The 18,490-nt window shown below is 38.4% G+C and overlaps 1 protein-coding gene across 1 annotated transcript in view; it reads right to left on the reverse strand.

The window, feature by feature from the left end:
- Positions 1–18,490, reverse strand: part of SLC9A2 (solute carrier family 9 member A2) — a 108,269-nt gene that overhangs the window by 4,545 nt on the left and 85,234 nt on the right. Inside the window, exons 6-10 of the mRNA XM_034658936.1 lie at positions 17,516–17,605; positions 16,698–16,768; positions 11,357–11,518; positions 2,896–2,992; positions 717–848 (exon numbers count right to left, since the gene is read on the reverse strand). Of these exons, the coding sequence (XP_034514827.1) occupies positions 717–848; positions 2,896–2,992; positions 11,357–11,518; positions 16,698–16,768; positions 17,516–17,605 (552 nt within the window). The remainder of the gene's footprint in view (positions 1–716; positions 849–2,895; positions 2,993–11,356; positions 11,519–16,697; positions 16,769–17,515; positions 17,606–18,490) is intronic.

Below are 18,490 nucleotides of genomic sequence, written 5' to 3' on the forward strand. Positions count from 1 at the left end.
CTGCCACATTTTCACGTTAAAAAAAAAAATTAATCTTCTTGTTCACATATTACCATGTTGATCTCTAACGACCCAGTACAGAATATTATTAAAAATGAGATGCACCCCTAAAACTAATGCAACCTTGTGTGTCAATTATACTCAAAAAAAAAAAAACCAAAACTTAAAATGCAATGTCTGCTGTGTGAAATCAATCAATCATAATGTCCTTTAAAAACGATTTTCCTTATCTGTTGACGGTGCTGGGCTGTAACCTCTCCCCACAGAGATCAGACAGGACTTTCCAAATGTAGCTTGGTCCAGCCATGCTGTTTGGATCTGTAAACTGACTGACACTTTCCTGTTGTCCCAATCTCCCTCCTCAAGCGCTGTTTTTCTCCACAGCACTCACTGCCTGCTAACATAATAGATCACGCATTCCATTGCTGGGCACCTTCTCCCCACGAGAAAATGAATTCTACAAGCAAAGGTATCTTGATCTGTTTCATTCACCAACATATTTTCAGTGCCTACAACAGTGCCTGGAACACAATGGGTGTTCTAGAAACCTCTGGAAAGACTTGACAATTAACTCCATCCCAGAATTCCTGTGAATCAATCCTCAGGGGCCATTCTATCCGTAGAGCCTGCAGAATGGCTGCTGGAAGCCTTCCTCGTCACAGACAAATGGTAACAAACAGCAGTCGCAGAGACAAATGGTAACAAACAGCAGTTACCCTGCGCTCCTGGTTCAAGCTGCTGTCTTTCCTGATGCTTTCTCGCAAACTGTGCCTTCGTCGGATTAGAATCTCCTTGGCTTGTCGCTCACTTGTGTCGGCCGTCAGATTGTGTCTGTTGTAGGACAAAGTCTGAAATGAAAACACAACAGACATTTTACAAGAAAAATGGATTGCTACCCCAGAGATTCCAAAACGTTACTATGTTACTATGTTGCTTTGGCTTTGCACCTGAGTGGGGCACTTAAAGAAGGTGCAGAGCAGAAAAAGAAATAAATAAAAAGCATAAAAGTTAACATGCATGAGGAAAAAAAGAAGTTAACATTCGTTCAAAGTTTGGAAGCACTCATCTTCTAATACAAGTCTGGAAGTTATTTTTCACTGAAAGTCTGATCTTCATAAATCGGAAGAATGATGGAATTCGTCAAGTACTTCTGTCTACTTTGAATTACTTTGTATGTATTTAGCCATCAATTACAGCTGAGGAAAAAATACAATTCATCTTTACGCATTCTCTACTGAATAGGAATTACTGGTGTAAAAACAAACCACTTTGGGCCACTTGGTGGCGCCATGTCCTTTTGATTAACAACACTTTTCGCCGGGGTTGTCAAATGAAAAAGCTGCTGCTAGAATCAGCAATAACCTTGTGCTAACATTTGAAGCAGTAGAATTTGTAAACCTGGGCTGTGCATGGCATACAGTTTTTTAAGTTTTCTAAAGTGAATTATAGTTAGTAATCAAGTTCATTTTCTGACAGAATACATATGATATCCCTGTGTCCTGAACTATGTTCTCAAAGAAATATGCGAAAGAGACAGAGAACAAGGCCCAAATCCTGCCTTGAGAAATCTGCTAGCTAATTGGACATCAAAGGCTAACAAAATAATACAAATCATGAAGTGTTAAAACCGTGTGTTATGGTAGGAGCTCCAGAAAGTGCGATCCCAGACAGGGCTGGGAATAATATGGAGGTTGCTGGGGAAACCTGAAAAACTGGAGGATGTGGAGAATCTGACAGGAGGAACCAGTGGGACATTCCAAGTGGAGACAGAGAAGAGAGGAACAGGCCAAGGAAGGAAGACAGAACCTGGGCATTTGGGGAGGGGAGGGAGATAGATGTAAGGTTGGACACAGTAGAACTTGGAATCAGAGATCCCAAATTCTGAAAGGAGAGTCTAGCCTGTAAGCCACAACTGCTGTTTGTCTCATTTTAAATAGGAAAATGCTGCCATTAAAGGTGCTGTAGGGAAAAAGGCAGAACAACAGTAATGAGTGATGGAATGAGGACAGCCTTTGGGGAGACCAGCTTAGAGGGTACAGAAATGGTCCCAACAGGAGTGAGGAAGGCTCCTGACAGACTATGTGGGCTGTGTGACTCCTCTCCCTACTGTACCTTAATTTATTCATCTATCAAACGGAAACAACAGTAACACCACTTGGAGGATTGAGTTAATACGTGTTGCAGTGGGGCATGGCCAACTGTATACACCCTCGAAATGTGAGCTGTATCATTAGCCAATTGGTAGAATGAAGTGTTAACAATAGAACAGCAGGGGCTGTTCTGGGTGGTTCACCCAGTTAAGCAGCTCAGGTCATGATCTTGGGATCCTGGGATCAAGCCCCACATCTGGCTCCCTGCTGGGGGCGGCGGGGAGTGTGCTTCTCCCTCTCCCTCTGCGTCCGCCCCCAGCTTGTGATCTCTCTTGCTCTCAAATAAATAAATACTTTATTAAAAAAGAGAAACAAAACAATGAAACAGCAGTGAAAGAAGTCACTCAGGAGATACATTAAAGGAAGAAAACTGTAGCACTTGAATAACAAGGAAGATTAAATACTAATTTTAGTAAGCTTTCTTAAAGCTGTAAGTTTTCTATAAGCTATAAACTACTTCCTTAAATAAATTAAAAGCCACAATTATTTAACTCAGATGCTTTTATCTTCAAGTCCATAGTAGCGGAACTCCTGGGGGGACTCCCAGGCTTTCCCCATGGTGTCTGAGAGGGAACAGTACCCTAACAAGATAGGACTCTCAGAGAAGAGAAGGTGCCTGGTGTGGAACATGCAAAAGGTTGGCATAATGGTTGGGCGATCTCCACTACAACTGAGTAGCATGAAATCGGAAGGCATATTTTTAGCCAAAGGAAAGGAAACATTTTGCTGAATAAATTATTCTCACTCGCTGACGGATTTGATAGAGATTTCTGGATAATATTTCTCGAATTTCATCCATTTCACCAGGAGTGAGCTTCCTTATTTTTTCTTCACGACAATCACTGCGAAAGATTAGAAAAAGAGTATCTTTTACTGTCCAACAAACATTAGAATCCTAAATTTTTCTTTTTGGAGATACAATATCATTTAAGAATATCATTTGAGATTAAGAACCTTAGCTTAAAGAATAACACTTAAGGAGTATTCAATATTTTAAAATCACTCAAAATTCTAAAACTTTCAGTGTCAATTATTCAAAATGAATTTAATCGTGCTCAAGTTTTCAGAGTCTGCTCACACAATCATTTTTTCCCCACCCAAGTATTTTTAAGGAAGAAAAACTGTAATGGCTTATAACACTATCGCTTTATTATTTTTAATACTCTGTTAATAAGGTAATACACAATTGAGTTTTGTTCCAACAGAAACATAATTACCTACATTTTGCTATTAAGGCCTCGTCTTTTAAACACTTCATTAAAAACATTTGCAAAGACACCATTTATAATATGCATGTATACACAATCACCATTACTCAAGGATTTCATATTTGCAAAGTCACCTACTTGCTAAAATTTATTTGTAAACACAGTGCCAATACTCATGATACTTTCTCATTGACATGCGCAAAGTGGGGGGGGGGAATTTGAGTTCCCCACCGCACAGGTTCCTAGATGAGGCTGCACATGGCGATGCCCTGCCTTCTTGTTTCAGCTCCTGTACTGTGAACAAACGTCCTTTCCATGGTCTATTTAATGACGTATTTTTCTCATTTTTATGAAGTGCTGTCAAACATTCCTGAGCAAGAGAAAGTTGTAATGTGCCTTCCAGAGAAAAGTCATGTCAGATGAGTGAGGTGCTATTGGCCAGGAGTGGAGTGTTAATGAAACAGCAGATACTAAATAAGGTGTCTTTAAATAGAAACATGCATAAAACAAGGTTATGTATCAATTGGTTGATAAAAAGTTCATGACCAGAGGCTTGCAAGAACCTAACCTGGCATTTTTCCTAGGAGCAAGGGTCCAGTACTCGCAAATCCACATTCATGGTAATTTTATAGAGCATAACTACCGCCAACAATAAGAACCAACTGTATTTATACAGTTTTATTCTAACTCCTTCAAAAAGGCTTTGAGGGGGCCGACAAAAATATACAGTGCAATAAAATACATAGATAAGAAGATAAATTAATTAATAGAGGTCTAACAGAAGATGGGCTAGGGAGGTACCAATTGAAGAACATAGTTCTCTTATTTTTTTTAATGCAAACTTGTTACTGAAAAACAAGCATAATATGAATTACCTATGCCCAAAGGGAGATGGAGAAACACAAATGAATGAACACAGAAATCTAAGGCTTCAGCAGAACAGACTTCTCTAGATATAAATGATTCATTTTTGCCTCAACCTTAATTGCTTGGATCAGGTTTTAAGAAGCTTCTTCTTAGATTGAGACATTGTTGCTTAGACAGCTGTCTGGGTTTCTAATCAGGTTTTTTGATCAGCAAAATTACTCCATAGAATTTTAGAAGGAATTATAAGGTCAAGAGGTAACAATTGTTTGGGGATCTGATGTTCTTGTACAATGTTTCCACCAAGTTTTAGCCAACAAATGTTTGTATAACTGTAGCGATAAGTGCACAACTACCTCCCTTGTTTATATTTAAAATATATTTTATTGGAATATAATTCAAAAGAGAAAAGTGCATGAATCTTACATGCACGGCTCAATGAATATTCACAAAGTGAATGTACTTGTATAACCACTACCCAAATCAAAAAAACAGAACGTGAATCAAAACCCGAGAAACCACATTGTATTCTGCCCCGCAACAATCACTACTTCCCTTGCTCTTTGACAAAACAACCACTACCCTAACTTCTAAGTTGTTATAATAGTTGTACCTGAATTTGAACTCTATATAAATGGGGTCTTACCTATATAGATAGAGTGTACCTATGATTACAGTATGTATGTATGTATGTATGTATATATGTATATATGTATTTATTTCAATAGGTAGTCTTTTAAATTTGGATTCTTTTGCTTAGCACTGTGTTAGAGATTCATCTGTGTTATCACATGTAGCTGCGGGTTGTTCATTTTATTCATTGTATAATATCCCATTGCATGAATATATAACAATTTATCCATTTTACTGTTGATGGGTATTTGCCTTATTTCTGAATTTTGGATATGACAAACAATGCTTTTATGAGTATTCTCATATATATATTTTGGAACACATATGATTATTGACCATGTGGATACCCTATTTTATAAACTGCCTGAACACGTCTCTTGTCCATTTCCATTTTTCCACANTTTTTTTTTTTTTTTTTTTTTAGACCTTTCTCAGTTTTATGTGAGACAAGTATCTTCTCCCATTTTATGGTTTGCCTTTTCATTCCTTTAATGAAATATTTTCCTATTACAACAGTAACAGGATATTCTCTCATATAGTTTTCAAAAGCTTCATTGTTTCCCCACTCCCATGCATACCTATGATACTCCTTGGCTTGATACAATGTGGAATAGTGTTCAAGTTCACTTTATCTCCATATGGATCCCTAACTGACCCAAGGCCATTTTTTAAGGTCATCTTTTCCCTACTACTTTGTACTGTAAACTTCGTCATTAATAAGTATCCATATATGCATGGGTCTATTCTAAACTCTTACTTTGTTCCGCTGGTCTATTTGTTCTTCTGTTTTTGTTCAGTATCACATTGTCTCAATCATGGGAGCTTTACAGAAAGTCTTGCTACCTAATAGTGTAAATTCTTCAAATTTGTTCTTCAGTTTTCAAGACAATTTTGTCTTAGTTAATCTGGGCCCTTTGTATTTCCATAGAAATTTTAGGACCAGACTGTCTAATCACACACACACACACACACACACACACACACACATTGGGATTTTTAATGGAATTGTTCTGAATCCATAGATCAATTTGAGAAGATCTGAAAATCTTGTAATATTGAGTCTTTCTTTTTATTAATATGGTCTTATCTGTTTGGGACTTTCTGTGGAGAGGTTTCAAACGCACTCTCTAAATTTCATTTTGATGTTTGATATTGATGTATACATTTCATGATACTATTCTAAACTGAGCATTTTTTTAAATGTCACTTTCTATTTGTTGATATTTACGAAAACTACCACTGACATTTTTTACCATGTATTAAGAAACCTGGGTAAATTTACTTATTATGTCTAATTATCTGTAGGTTCTTTTGGATTTTCTGTGAAAACAATCAAGCTGTTTGGGAATAATGACAGCTTTCTTTGTTTTCCTATCCTTAATCTTTAATCTTTTTTTTTGTTTGTTTAGCATTGGTAAAATATTCATAGAAATAGTAATAATAGGCATCTGTTTCCAGATCTTAGGGTAAAGCTTTCAATATTTCAACATTTCAATATTAAAAATATCATTTGCTGTAGATTATTTGTGAATAAACTTTATCAGATTGAAAAAGGATTTCTTCTATTCTTAGTCTATTTAGGTTTTGGTTTTTTTTAAATCAATAATAGAGGGGCACCTGACTGGCTCAGCTGGTTAAGTGTCCAACTCTTGATTTTGGCTCAGGTCATCATCTCCGGGTTGTGAGATCAGGCTCCTTGTCAGGCTCCGAGCTCAGTGCAGAGTCTGCTTGTCCCTCTTCCTCTGCTCCTCCCGCTGCTTGCACATCTGCTCTCTCCCTCTCTCTCATAAATAAATAAAGTATTTTTTAAAAAATCAAGAATAGATGTTGAATTTTATCATATAATTTTTCTGCCTCTATTACAGATAAATAATAAAAACCTCTGATTTTTCTTCTTTTATTCTGTAAATGAGGCAAATAACGGATTTTTTACTTTTAAGTCACCCTTATATTCCTGGAATAAGTCAAAATTATTGTGCTGTATATCTTTTTTACATATCTCTGGATTTCGTTTGCTAATACTATGTGTAGAATTTTTACAGAGGGGCGCCTGGGTGGCACAACGGTTAAGCGTCTGCCTTCGGCTCAGGGCGTGATCCCGGCGTTATGGGATCGAGCCCCACATCAGGCTCCTCTGTTATGAGCCTGCTTCTTCCTCTCCCACTCCCTCCTGCTTATGCTCCCTCTCTCGCTGGCTGTCTCTATCTCTGTCAAATAAATAAATAAAATCTTTAAAAAAAAAAAGAATTTTTACAGAAATCTTATATCTATAATTTTCCTTCGCTAGTCCCATAAGACAATTTGGGAAGCTTTCCCTCCTTTCTTACTTTCTGAAGAAGTTTGTGTAAGATTGGTTTTATCTCCTCCTTAAATATTTGGTGGAATTTACAAATAAAGCCATATGGTCTTGGGGTTTACTTTGTGGGAACAATTTCAATTGCAGATTTGTTTATTTAATACTTGGAGTACTATTCAAATTTCCTTGTCTTTTATGGGTTTAATTTGTTGTTCCTTTTTCTAATTTCCTAGCATGGACTACTGACTTTCAGCATGACTTTATTTGTAACATTTTCATTAAAGGTTAAAAAAATTTCCCTTTAAAAGCTTTATGCAAGTTTTCATATGTCGCGTTTTTCAAAATATTTTCTGATTTACATCACAGTTTATCTGATGCAGTTTTTATTCAACTTCTAAAGAAAGGGGTATTTGACTTTTTATACTGTTTTATATTTTATTTAGTTTTTGATTCACTTCTGGCAAGGGAACATACCCTATATGAAACGTTTAAAGGCTTGATTGTTTATTATGTGGTTGAAATCTTCTGTATCTTTACTGAAAGTGTGTCTGCTTGTACTATCAGTTGCCAGCAGAAGAGCAATACAATTATCCACTATGATTACGAGTTTGTGTATTTCTACTTACGGCTCTGTCAAGTTTTAGTTTATATATTTTGAGGCTATGTTATTATTTATATGCTAATTTAGACTTTTACATCTTCTTTTAGAATTGAAATTTTTATCATTATGAAATGAATCTCTTTATGCCTAGCAATATTTTTCTCATTATGTTTACATTTTATGATAATTACACAAACTTTCTTTTGTTTAGTGCTTCAACAAGATATCTTTTTATCAACCTTTCACCTGTAAACTTTCTGTACCCTTAGATAGGAGTACTGTCTCTTATAAGCAACATCTTGTGAGTTGTATATTTTTATCCATTCTGATCATCCATCCTTCTAAATGGAGTACATTTATATTTAATGTAATTACCTTGGGGTTCAAAACTATCATCTTACTATTTGCATTCTATTTGTTCTATAATTATTTTTTCTACTTCGTTGCCTTTTTAAATTTTAGTTTATTTTGCTATTTTATTTTCCTATTCTGTTAGCTTGTCACATTCACTTACTGGTTTAGTGGTTTCCTGGGATTACATTAGAATACAACAACACCAGTCACCTCCTGCCAATTTATAAGCTATTTTTGTTGTTAATTTTAATTCTATTTACATTCAAAACCCCACAGACATTATTTTATGTAATTAATATTCATTTAGGTTTTATAAATATTCATCATTTCCATTACTTTAATTTCTTCCTTAATCTCCGAGCTTCCCTAAGAGACTCCTCCTTCTGTCTGTCTAAAACTTTCATCATTCAATTTGGTATGATTTTTTTTATTTATCTGAAAATATTTTTATGCTACTTTTTTTTTAAGAATATTTCAGCAGGATATGGAACTCTAAGTCATCAGTCACTTTCTTTCAGAATTTGGAAGATACTAATGGTTTCCATGGCTTTTGTTGAAAAACCAATTGTCAGGGTTTTTTTTTTGTTGTTTTTCTCTTTTGAAGAAAATAGGTCTCTTCTTTCCTCTGATTATGTTCAAAATTTTCTCTTTGTGTTTTTGACTTGTAGCAGTTTTACTAGCATTTGGTTTTGGTTTTCTTCTTATTTAATCTGCTTGGGGTTTGTCACAGTTCATGTCTTTTATCTGTTTGGGGAAATGCTCAGTCATGATCTCTTAAAATACCATTCCTACTAATTTACCTCTCATTGCCATTTGGAACGTTTCACAATATCCATATATTTCTTACTTTGTTTTCCATAGATTTTTTCACTCTATGCTTCATTCTGATTATTCCTTCTGTTCTATCTTCCAATCAATTCTCCCTACAGCTGTGTCTTATCTACTTTTACGCTATCAAATGAGATCCTAAATTTAGTCAATTTTTAGTTCAAATATTCCACGTAGATCTTTTTTATTTATAGAATCTCCATGACAATGTCAAAAGTGTTGATGCCATTTTCCTTCCTTAAACATACTTTTATTTTAAAGTCCCTAACTCAATTATCTGAAACCCCCTTGTATCTGTTACTACTCTCTGTTTTTGTTTATCTTTTTTCAGAGTTTCCAATAACATTTCCTTGTCTACTCATATGCTTTTGATTGGTTGCTAGACATTATATATGAAAAATCATGGAGGTAGTTTAAGACTCTTTATAATCTTATTTTCCTCCAGAGAAGATTTAAGTTTATTTCTCTCAGTCAGCTGGGATAAAAGTAATATCAATCTCAGATGATTTAAAGAATCACAGATTAAGATAATTCTAGGTCATACTTCTTTCCTTTGAGGGGTAAGGTGTAGAATTCTGAAGTAATAAACTATAGCTGAGGACAAAAGCTCCTCCTTCTTGGTAGGTCCTCAATTCCAATTTTTACTCTTGAAGACCAATCAGTCTGTCAAAACTTGTTTTAGACTTTTAGATTCTCAGATAATTTCTCTGTGATCCAGGGAAAAAAGAGCACCAAATGCCAGGTCCATCTTCTTGGACTTCCCTTTTCTGTTGACTCTTGGCCAAGAAATTCCTCATTGTACTAGTAATTTCCAGCTTTAAAGCAGATTTTTAAAATATATTTTGTCCTTTTTTCCTAGTTGCTCTCGTAGGATCGTTTGGTCTAGAACACTTAGTCCATTACTGTCAGAAAAACAATTCCTTATCACCTCCCGTTTTGCTTCTAATTTCCGCTAAAGAAAACATTTCAGGAGATATGGAATGGTCTATATGGTACTCATTGATGTAACTATGAGGCTGACCATTAACTCTGCTACCCCCCCTTCCATAACCTTAAACCTTTGCCTTTTCTCTGCTTACTACCAGTTTCTAAATGAACTATAAACAGAAAGTAAAACTAAGATTTTTTTTTTCTTCTGTGATCACAAAGACAATGGCTCTCCTTTGTGAAGGTGAATAACTGAATTACCCCTTGTTACAACTGCAATAGAATAGTGCATAAGAAAGATCATTAACTTATAAAGCTAGAGGGAAACACAGATCAAGTATAGCCCCATTTCTACTTGGAAGAAACTCAATCTCAGGGAAACAGATGAACCAGCTTGAGGACACACAGTGAATTATTGCAGGGTGGGACTATAAATCAGTCACTCTGCTCACACCCCTGTTTCTAGTGCAGTGCAATGCCTTTACCTCCAAGCCATCCTGACCACTATTTCTTTTTATTCTGGGTTGTGTAAACTCCCATATTTCTAATAGGGGTTTTACATCTTAGTAAAAATCCTCGTTTATACGGTTGGGTGTGATTTGGAGTTTCCTGTCTCATTTCAGCACTTCCATAGATAGCATTTTAATTAGGTGACATGTATTTTAAATATACTTCAAGCTCCTCAGTGAAATAAGAAATCAGCAGAACCTGTAATTTCTATCATTTTTGTGGTAGGAAAGGGTAGATGTTTACATGATAAAATGACCTACTGTTAACTGAGCATTTGCTGTTCTGCTACAGATTTGCTATAAGATTTTGGGTAAGTCACTTTACCATTCTGAATCTTCATTTCCTCATTTTTAAAATTAGGGAGACAGACTATATCAGTGGCTCTCAATCTTGACTGCATAGTGGAAGTATCTGAAGAACTTATAAATAAAATATACCCATACCTGGGCCTTACCACCAGAGATTCTGGTTTTACTGGTGTGGGTGGGCCCTGGACACCTGTATTATTTAAATGCTCCTAAGATATTTTTCATATGCAGCCTGGGTTGAGAACCACCATACCAGACGATCACTAATGTTCTTTGCAAGCCTTAAACTATGACTGTATGAATGATCTCTGAGGAAATAGCTATCTAATTACATGCATATTTACAAATCACACACCTTAAGATATTCCATTTCAAAATGCTTGCTAAAGAGGCACTTTCACAAAGCAATGAATTACCTCAAGAAAATACAGCAAAGGCATAATCGTCCTAAACATGACAAAGTATTTTCTGACTAGCCAATTCTAAAATAACATGATATGATTTGACCTGATGTGACATAACAGAAGGTATACATTTCTAGGCTTCACATTTTAACCAGAATCTCATTCTTCTGTGAGGTCTAGGACACGGATGAAATTTGTTACTACTACTGGTTTTGAAAAAACTATGAAGACATACTTAGTAGTACTAACTTCTATTTGCAAAACAGCACTTACTTCAGAGATGCAAAAGAAGGAACCGCACTTATCATCCCGGTCTCTGCCATCTCAATGGCATGTTTTATTTCAAGCTTTTTATATAAAGACACAATACTTGACTTGGGTTGGTTTTCCCGAATCAAAAGCTTCCGCAAGTATTTGTCATCGAATTTCTTAAACCTGGAAATAAAGAAAATGCAAGCTTCAATTAATTCATACTACATTGACCAAAAAAAACCCCCCAAAAACCCCAAACACAAACCTGTTTTTACCACCATTTCTACCACACCTGGGGAAAAACTGAGTAGTAGTATTTAGCTTGTCTGATCAATATATATATATTTTTATATGTGTATACCTGAATATAAGTGCATATAAAATATATATATGTAAATGTTACCATCGGTACATTTTTGTATATAGCCATGATATACATATATCTAATATTCACTAATTATAGATTAAAATATGTATATTTTTAACATTTGCTATTTTCTTGCTTCTCCTTTCAGTGACATTACTCAAAAGTGTTAATACTTCCTCCAATTCCTCCTCTGATTATCTTTTGAACATCCACAAATTAGGCTTTTGCCCTAATACTCTGCTGAAGCGACTCGTACTGAGGTCGTCAGTGACCCCACAGTATAAATCCAATGGCCAATCATTAGCCCTCACCTTTTCTGACTGCTCCTGCTTAACATCTTCCAGAATGTCACACACCCCTGGGTTCCCTCCTCTTTCTCAGCCTCTTTTGTTGGGTCTTTTTCTTCTTTCTGGCCTCCTGATGTAGGAGTGCCCAGGGCTCTATCTTGGTCCTCTTGATCTCCGCTTGTTCTCTGGCCATCTCGCCCAATCTCCTGATTTTAATGGCATCTCTGTGCCAGTGACTCCCACCCATTTGTATCTCCTGCTCCAGTCTTGTCCCCACGGCCCAGAAATGACTATTCAGCTGCCCAGTTAACATCCCCACTTGGATATCCAGTTCTCAAACTCGATGTTCCCAGATCGAACGCATTTTCTCCTACAGTCCTTGCCATTTCAGTTGACAACCACTCCACCAGGTCAAAAACCCTGATGTAACATTTGATTTTTCTCCTTCTCTCACATTCCATGTTACGGCCTGAATTGCGTCACCCTTAAAAATCACAGATTGAAGTCCTCACCCCTAACCCCTCAGAATGTGACTATTTGGAGACAGGGTCTTTACAGTGGTAATGAAGTTATGAGGTCATTAGGGTGGGTCTCAATCCAATATGACTGGTGTCTCTAGGACTAAAGGAAATTTGGACAGACATGCAAAGAGGCAGGAAGGAGGCCATCTGCAAGCCGCTTCCCTCGCGGCCCACAGAAAGAACCAAATTTGCTGATACTTTGATCTTGAACTTCTAGTCCCCAGAACTGTGAGAAAATAAATTTCTAGTGTTTAAACCACGCAATCTGTGGTCCTTCGTTATAGCAACTCCAGCAAGCTAATACTTCATATCCACTCTTGACAATTTCTGCTGGTTCCACCATCAACACACACACACAGTCCAACCATGCCTTACCCCTTCTACGCTCCTGTCTCTTGGATCTACCCTGGTCCAAGACATCGTCATCTCTCAATGGATTTTTGCAACAGGCATCCAACTGCTCTCCCTGCTTTCACCCCTGCATTCCTACAGACTACCCTTGACACAGAAGCCAGAGTGATGCTGATAAAATGTAAGTCAAACCACATGAAACGCTGCATCCCAGATGAGTAAATGCACAGTGATCTGGGGCCCTACACAATTTGGAGCTGTATCCCTTGGCACTGTGCTTCTCACGTCCAGCCTCACTGGTGTCCTTCCTGCCCTGGAAACTTGCCAGCTCTGCTCCCATCCATGGGCTTTTATACCCAGTGTACTTTGCACCATGAACACCTTTCCCCCATACACCTGCAGGGCTCAGTTACAGAGCCTCCTTTAAGTGTTTCCTCAGGAGTCATTTATCAGAGAAGCCCATTAGAACTGCATGCCATCTCCCACCCCCTGAATTTCCTATTCTACCTGCCAGATATATTTTTCTCCATAGCAATTATCATTTTCCAACATGCGATATAATTTATCTTACTTTCTGTCTTCTAGCACTAGAATGATATATATGGGCACAGATTTTTTTGTTGTTGCTGTTTTTCCACTTTTTCCTTTATCACCAGTGCCTCGGACAGTGCCTGGCACACTATAAGCACAGATGGTAGAATGGATCATTTGGTCTCAATTCCTCCCTGTAGCCACACCCTCTGCCCTATTACTTGGCGATGTCCTTCCACCATGGCCCAAATGACCTGTGCTGTCCTGTTTCCTGCCACTGGCCTCAATAATGTTCCCTGATCTGGTTAGGGGGCTGTAGCAGACATGACAATTGGGGCAGAGGCTTAAAATGGGCTTGTGTACTGAAGCTTACCTCTTTGTTTCCACAATTACCATGACAAGGGTATGCGTGGAGTGACTCATGAGTCCCAAGACAAAAGTGAATGCCACATGAAGCAGAGTTCAGTCACTCCAGTCACACCAGAGAAGGCCAGCAGGGATCAGATGACAAAACCAACCCACTCCAGGGAAGCAGGAGCAAGACCAGTCCGCAGCAGCCCAGCGCGGCCAGGCCCAGAGCCCGGACTCTCAGACTCCTGACTCACACGCTTTAATAATGTGACTGTTGTTTGAGCAGCTGAGTATCGGGGAGGTTTGTTATGTGACATTATTAGGCCAATAGGTAAACAAAACAGCATGCAATGAATATTTGTTGAGAAAGAAAGAAACGCATTATGGTGATTACCATAAGCCCAAGGAGGTTTATGGGTACACCTGTGCTATGAAAGGAATAATGCGAACCCACATCCTTGGTACTAGCCCTTTGCTCTACACTGGAGGGCGATGAATAATTAAAGAGTCATCCTTCTGACTGGCCACTACACAAAAGAGGCGCCAAGTTTTTTCTAAGTTGATTCTGCAACACATCTTTTTAAACTTCTGTTATTTTTATTATTGTTTTGGCTTTTCACTAGAGAGAAACAAAAGGAAGAATATAAGCATTAAGGGCAAGGGCATCTGATTTAGCAGAGGAACCCTGCGCTTTCTTTGCTTTATTTTCACACTTTTCGTTTCTCTGCCAACCTACACCTGGGCGCTCTCCCGCACCATCATTAGACTCCTTTTACCAAGTGTGGGAAACTTCCCTACTCAAAGGTTTAAGCTTTACCCTTTCCCAAAGGATCAGATGCCTCACGAATTCTCTGGCAAGACCACTAGACATCCACAGCATGAAGGATTCCAGAGGAAATGGAAGGATACCCAACATACCTACAACAATCCACTTCTTTATATGGGCTATTTAGTAACATCAACAATTACGTACATACCAGAGACAGGACCTGAGCAGAGCTCATTTTAGAAATGATCTGCGTCAGCACCAAATTCCTCCATACCCACACACACTTCCCTGCTCTACCTGCGAAAACCAGTGCGCTTGACAATCCGGGGAATTATTTGAAATTGACCTGGAGTCTGTCATGCACGGAAATACACAGGGGTTGAACGAAATGTGTACACTGTGGAGAAGAATGTGAGACATGGAGCAATATTACCTTTCAGACACGAAATCAGAGTTGGTGCTGCCATCTTTAGTATTTATAGTCCAATTAGCCTGGCAGCTGTAGATGTTTGCTCAGAACAGACTCACGGACCCTCAAGACAGGTAGGATGTAGCCAGTCTTTCTCTGATGTTCCTTTACCTGAGGTTCCAGACCAAATCCACATGACCACAAGGTCCAAGACTTCCTCCTAACACGGCCCCAGGGGTGCTGATGTGATTCCTACGCCTGCTCACGTCTAGTTTCCCGTTTGGGTGGCAGAGGAGTGGTATAAATCCTTAACCCAATTTCCCTTTTGGAAAGGAACCACCTGTTCTTGCGACTACTCTTTCTTGTCCCTCCAGGGAAGGACAGATGGGATGCTGGAGGAGGGAAAAAAGGGATCGGGTAGAAAGGGAGGAGGTAGTTGGAAAACAGGTCTGGCTGAGGAAAAGACAGAGGAAGAGAGGCAGAAAAGTCTGAATCGCTGGCTTGGCAAAGACAAGGATCTGTCTTTGTTAGGAAGGTCCTGGGGACATAAAGCAGGGAAGCTCTTAGAAAGTCACAGCGCAGGTGGGTAGGGTTCTCTCATCCGCCTCCTGCTGCAAAAATGTGAATCCTGCCCAAGATAAAGGGTCATTTTCCCCATACTTTAACAATGGAGATTTAGTTTGCTTTATTACTTTGTGCCCCCACATAGCTAACCGGGAGCTCTCTCCATACAGATAAAACTATTTTTCCTTCGCTTATAAAGTAAGGCTAAGTCCAAGAGGCTTTTCTACATCAGCGAACAGTGTGGTCAGGTTTGTAAAGGGTATATTAGCACTTAGAGTCTCTGTAAATCATCTTACTACTTAATGATATCACTCACTCACACACACACACACACACCCCCATTCACTGTGTGACTGCTTTGTTGCCTTCATTATATTGCAAAATTTTAAAGTCCTGAGTTCATGGTTTATACGTCTCCTGTAATCCAGTATCATGTCAGAACATGTGAACAAACAGTAAGCACTCAAAAACTCCCTGATGTGAAATTACATAAATTGGTAGGTTGGTCAACTTCATGTAAATTAGCAGGAGGGAGGGAGGGCATCTATCAGTAAGTTAGGAAAGCAAAGGCAAGAAGGTAAGAGGAATCTACCAAAATATAGTTTAAATCTGTTGTCTGTCTCCTTCAAAAGGCTTTCCTAACCAGTGATGTGCTGATAAATGTGTGGGACAACACGCAGTAACAGAACCCTCCGTTTTTCACCAAATAGACTGTCTTCTTCAGCCTCCCTTGCAGTGAGAAATGCCCTCACGACTGAGTGCCAGCCACAGAAGGCCAGGCCACGTGTGTAACAGGAAGGACTGTGTGAAAGCTTCCGGTAACTCCAGTTAGGAGGAAGCTAGTACATATCCTTTGTCTCTCTCTTCCTAGGTGTAACCTGGAAAGTGCGCATGATGGCTAATGCTGGGGCAGCCATTCTGGTCTAAAAGGCAGCCTTGGAAATGGAAGTTGTTTGTGGATTCACCAGGATGGAAGTGTCCTGGGACCATGACGAGTCTGTGGAGCAGAGCTCACCTATGACACCTACATCATCCTCAGATTTCTGGCTTTTTACAGAAGGCTCTCTGTGATTGCTGAACTTTATCTCAAAGGACATACTATGGCACAACACAGGAAAGATGTGAACTCTGAAAAATAACACAGGTCAGTAAGTCCTGCTTCCAGACTGAGCCAGAGCCCCGTCATAGTATAATGGTGTAAGACCTTCTTACTTGTCTCTCCAAAAGTTGTGACCCCAGTGTCCACAAACATCTTCAATCCCAGTCTTCACATGATCAAAAAACTAAAACAGGAAAAGAAGGCTACTGATTAATTTTTACCTGAAATCAGTAATTTGCAGTCTATTTTTATCATGCCTAAACTTCAAAGACCCTGACCGTTTTGCTTTTTTTTTGCTGTTAGGTTTTTGTTTGTTTGTTTTTACTAAAAGCAATGAAACAATGATTCATCTCCAAATACATTGATTTTATTATATCAATATTAGGCAATTCTCAGGTTATTTTTTTCATCATAACAGTTTGTTCATAATTTTGGAAAATATGAAATATGGTGATAATTTTCCAGTAGAAACATTTTCAGATTGAAGGAAGTGACAAGAGGGATTCCTTGTTCCTGGGTGCCTGGGTGGCTTAGTCAGTTGAGCGTCCAGCCCTTGGTTGCCATTCAGGTCAATGATCTCAGGGTCATGGGACTGAGCCTCACATTGGGCTCTGCACTCAGCAGGGAGTCTGCTTTGGGATTTTCTCTCTCCCTCTCCCCCCGGTTGTGCTCTCTCTCTCTCTAAAATAAAATCTTAAAAAAAGAGAGAGAGGGAGTCCTTGTTCCCCCATTCTCAGGAGGTCTAGCAGGTTAATTTGGAGAAGCCACTATGGGGCTGTGCTCACTCTAAACTCCCAACTCATGCCTTCTTGGCCCTCTCTCCCTTTTACCCTCTCCTTTGAGAAATGATCGCCAGAATGTCAAGCTGTCGACTGAATCCAACAAGCTTTTCTTTTATCACTTAAATCATTATCACTACATTAACACTTACCCGACAGTGGATTTCTTCACTGACCGCTTGCTGTTTCTTATTGGACCTCTTAACATCGAGAAATTCCACCAGTGGTCGGATAGTAATTCCCTACACAGGAAAAAAANAGGAAAAAAAAAAAAAAAAAAAAAGGAAAAAAAAAGGTATATTTTCTTATAAAATTAAGTGAAGAATTCAAGAATAACTTTATTCTTCTGAGCTTTGATAACCAACAAAAGATATCCTCCTCTCAAGATTTAATACAGTATATGTAACATTTTGTTAATTTTTCCTCCTCTCCAATAACTGACGTATTTTCAGAGGGCCGTGTCCCAACACGTGCTGCTAGAAACCAAACAATGGACAAGGTTCAAGAAATTGCAAACTAATTCTAAGTAATCCTAAGAAACAGAGAAAGACAGAAATTCCAAGAAACAACAAAGTATTATCCAAGTCAGAGGAATCACCTACTTGCATTATCCTTGGAAAACTTTTCAATAATTCTTACATTCATTAATTTATTAAAACCATTTTAGTGGTACTTTTGCGGCACACATGTTAGGGTCTTGCATATGGGAAACAAAGATAAACAGTTAAGGCACTCAGTTCTAGGACTTTGTAGTTTTATAGGGAGAAGGATATGTCAAAAACAGTTACAGAGTAGGCAAAAGGAAGAATGAGAGATACACAGGAAGCCGGTCCAGAAAGGCCTCACAGAGAGGGAACAGTGAATAGTAGTCTTAAAAGATGTTGGAAGCATATCATAGCAGGGACCGACCACGAGCAAAGAATCAGCAGCAAGAAAGGGTACAGAGGGGTTTGGGTATATTTGTGAACTTGAAAAATGGAGACAACCATAAGCTTTTTAAAAAACCTAAGAAGAAAAATTGTCTTTATTTTTTATTTTTTATTTTTAAGATTTTATTTATTTTTGTGACAGAGAGACAGCCAGCAAGAGAGGGAACACAGCAGGGGAGTGGGAGAGGAAGAAGCAGG

Source organism: Ailuropoda melanoleuca, chromosome 4 (assembly GCF_002007445.2).
Source record: "Ailuropoda melanoleuca isolate Jingjing chromosome 4, ASM200744v2, whole genome shotgun sequence".
Lineage (NCBI taxonomy): Eukaryota > Metazoa > Chordata > Mammalia > Carnivora > Ursidae > Ailuropoda > Ailuropoda melanoleuca.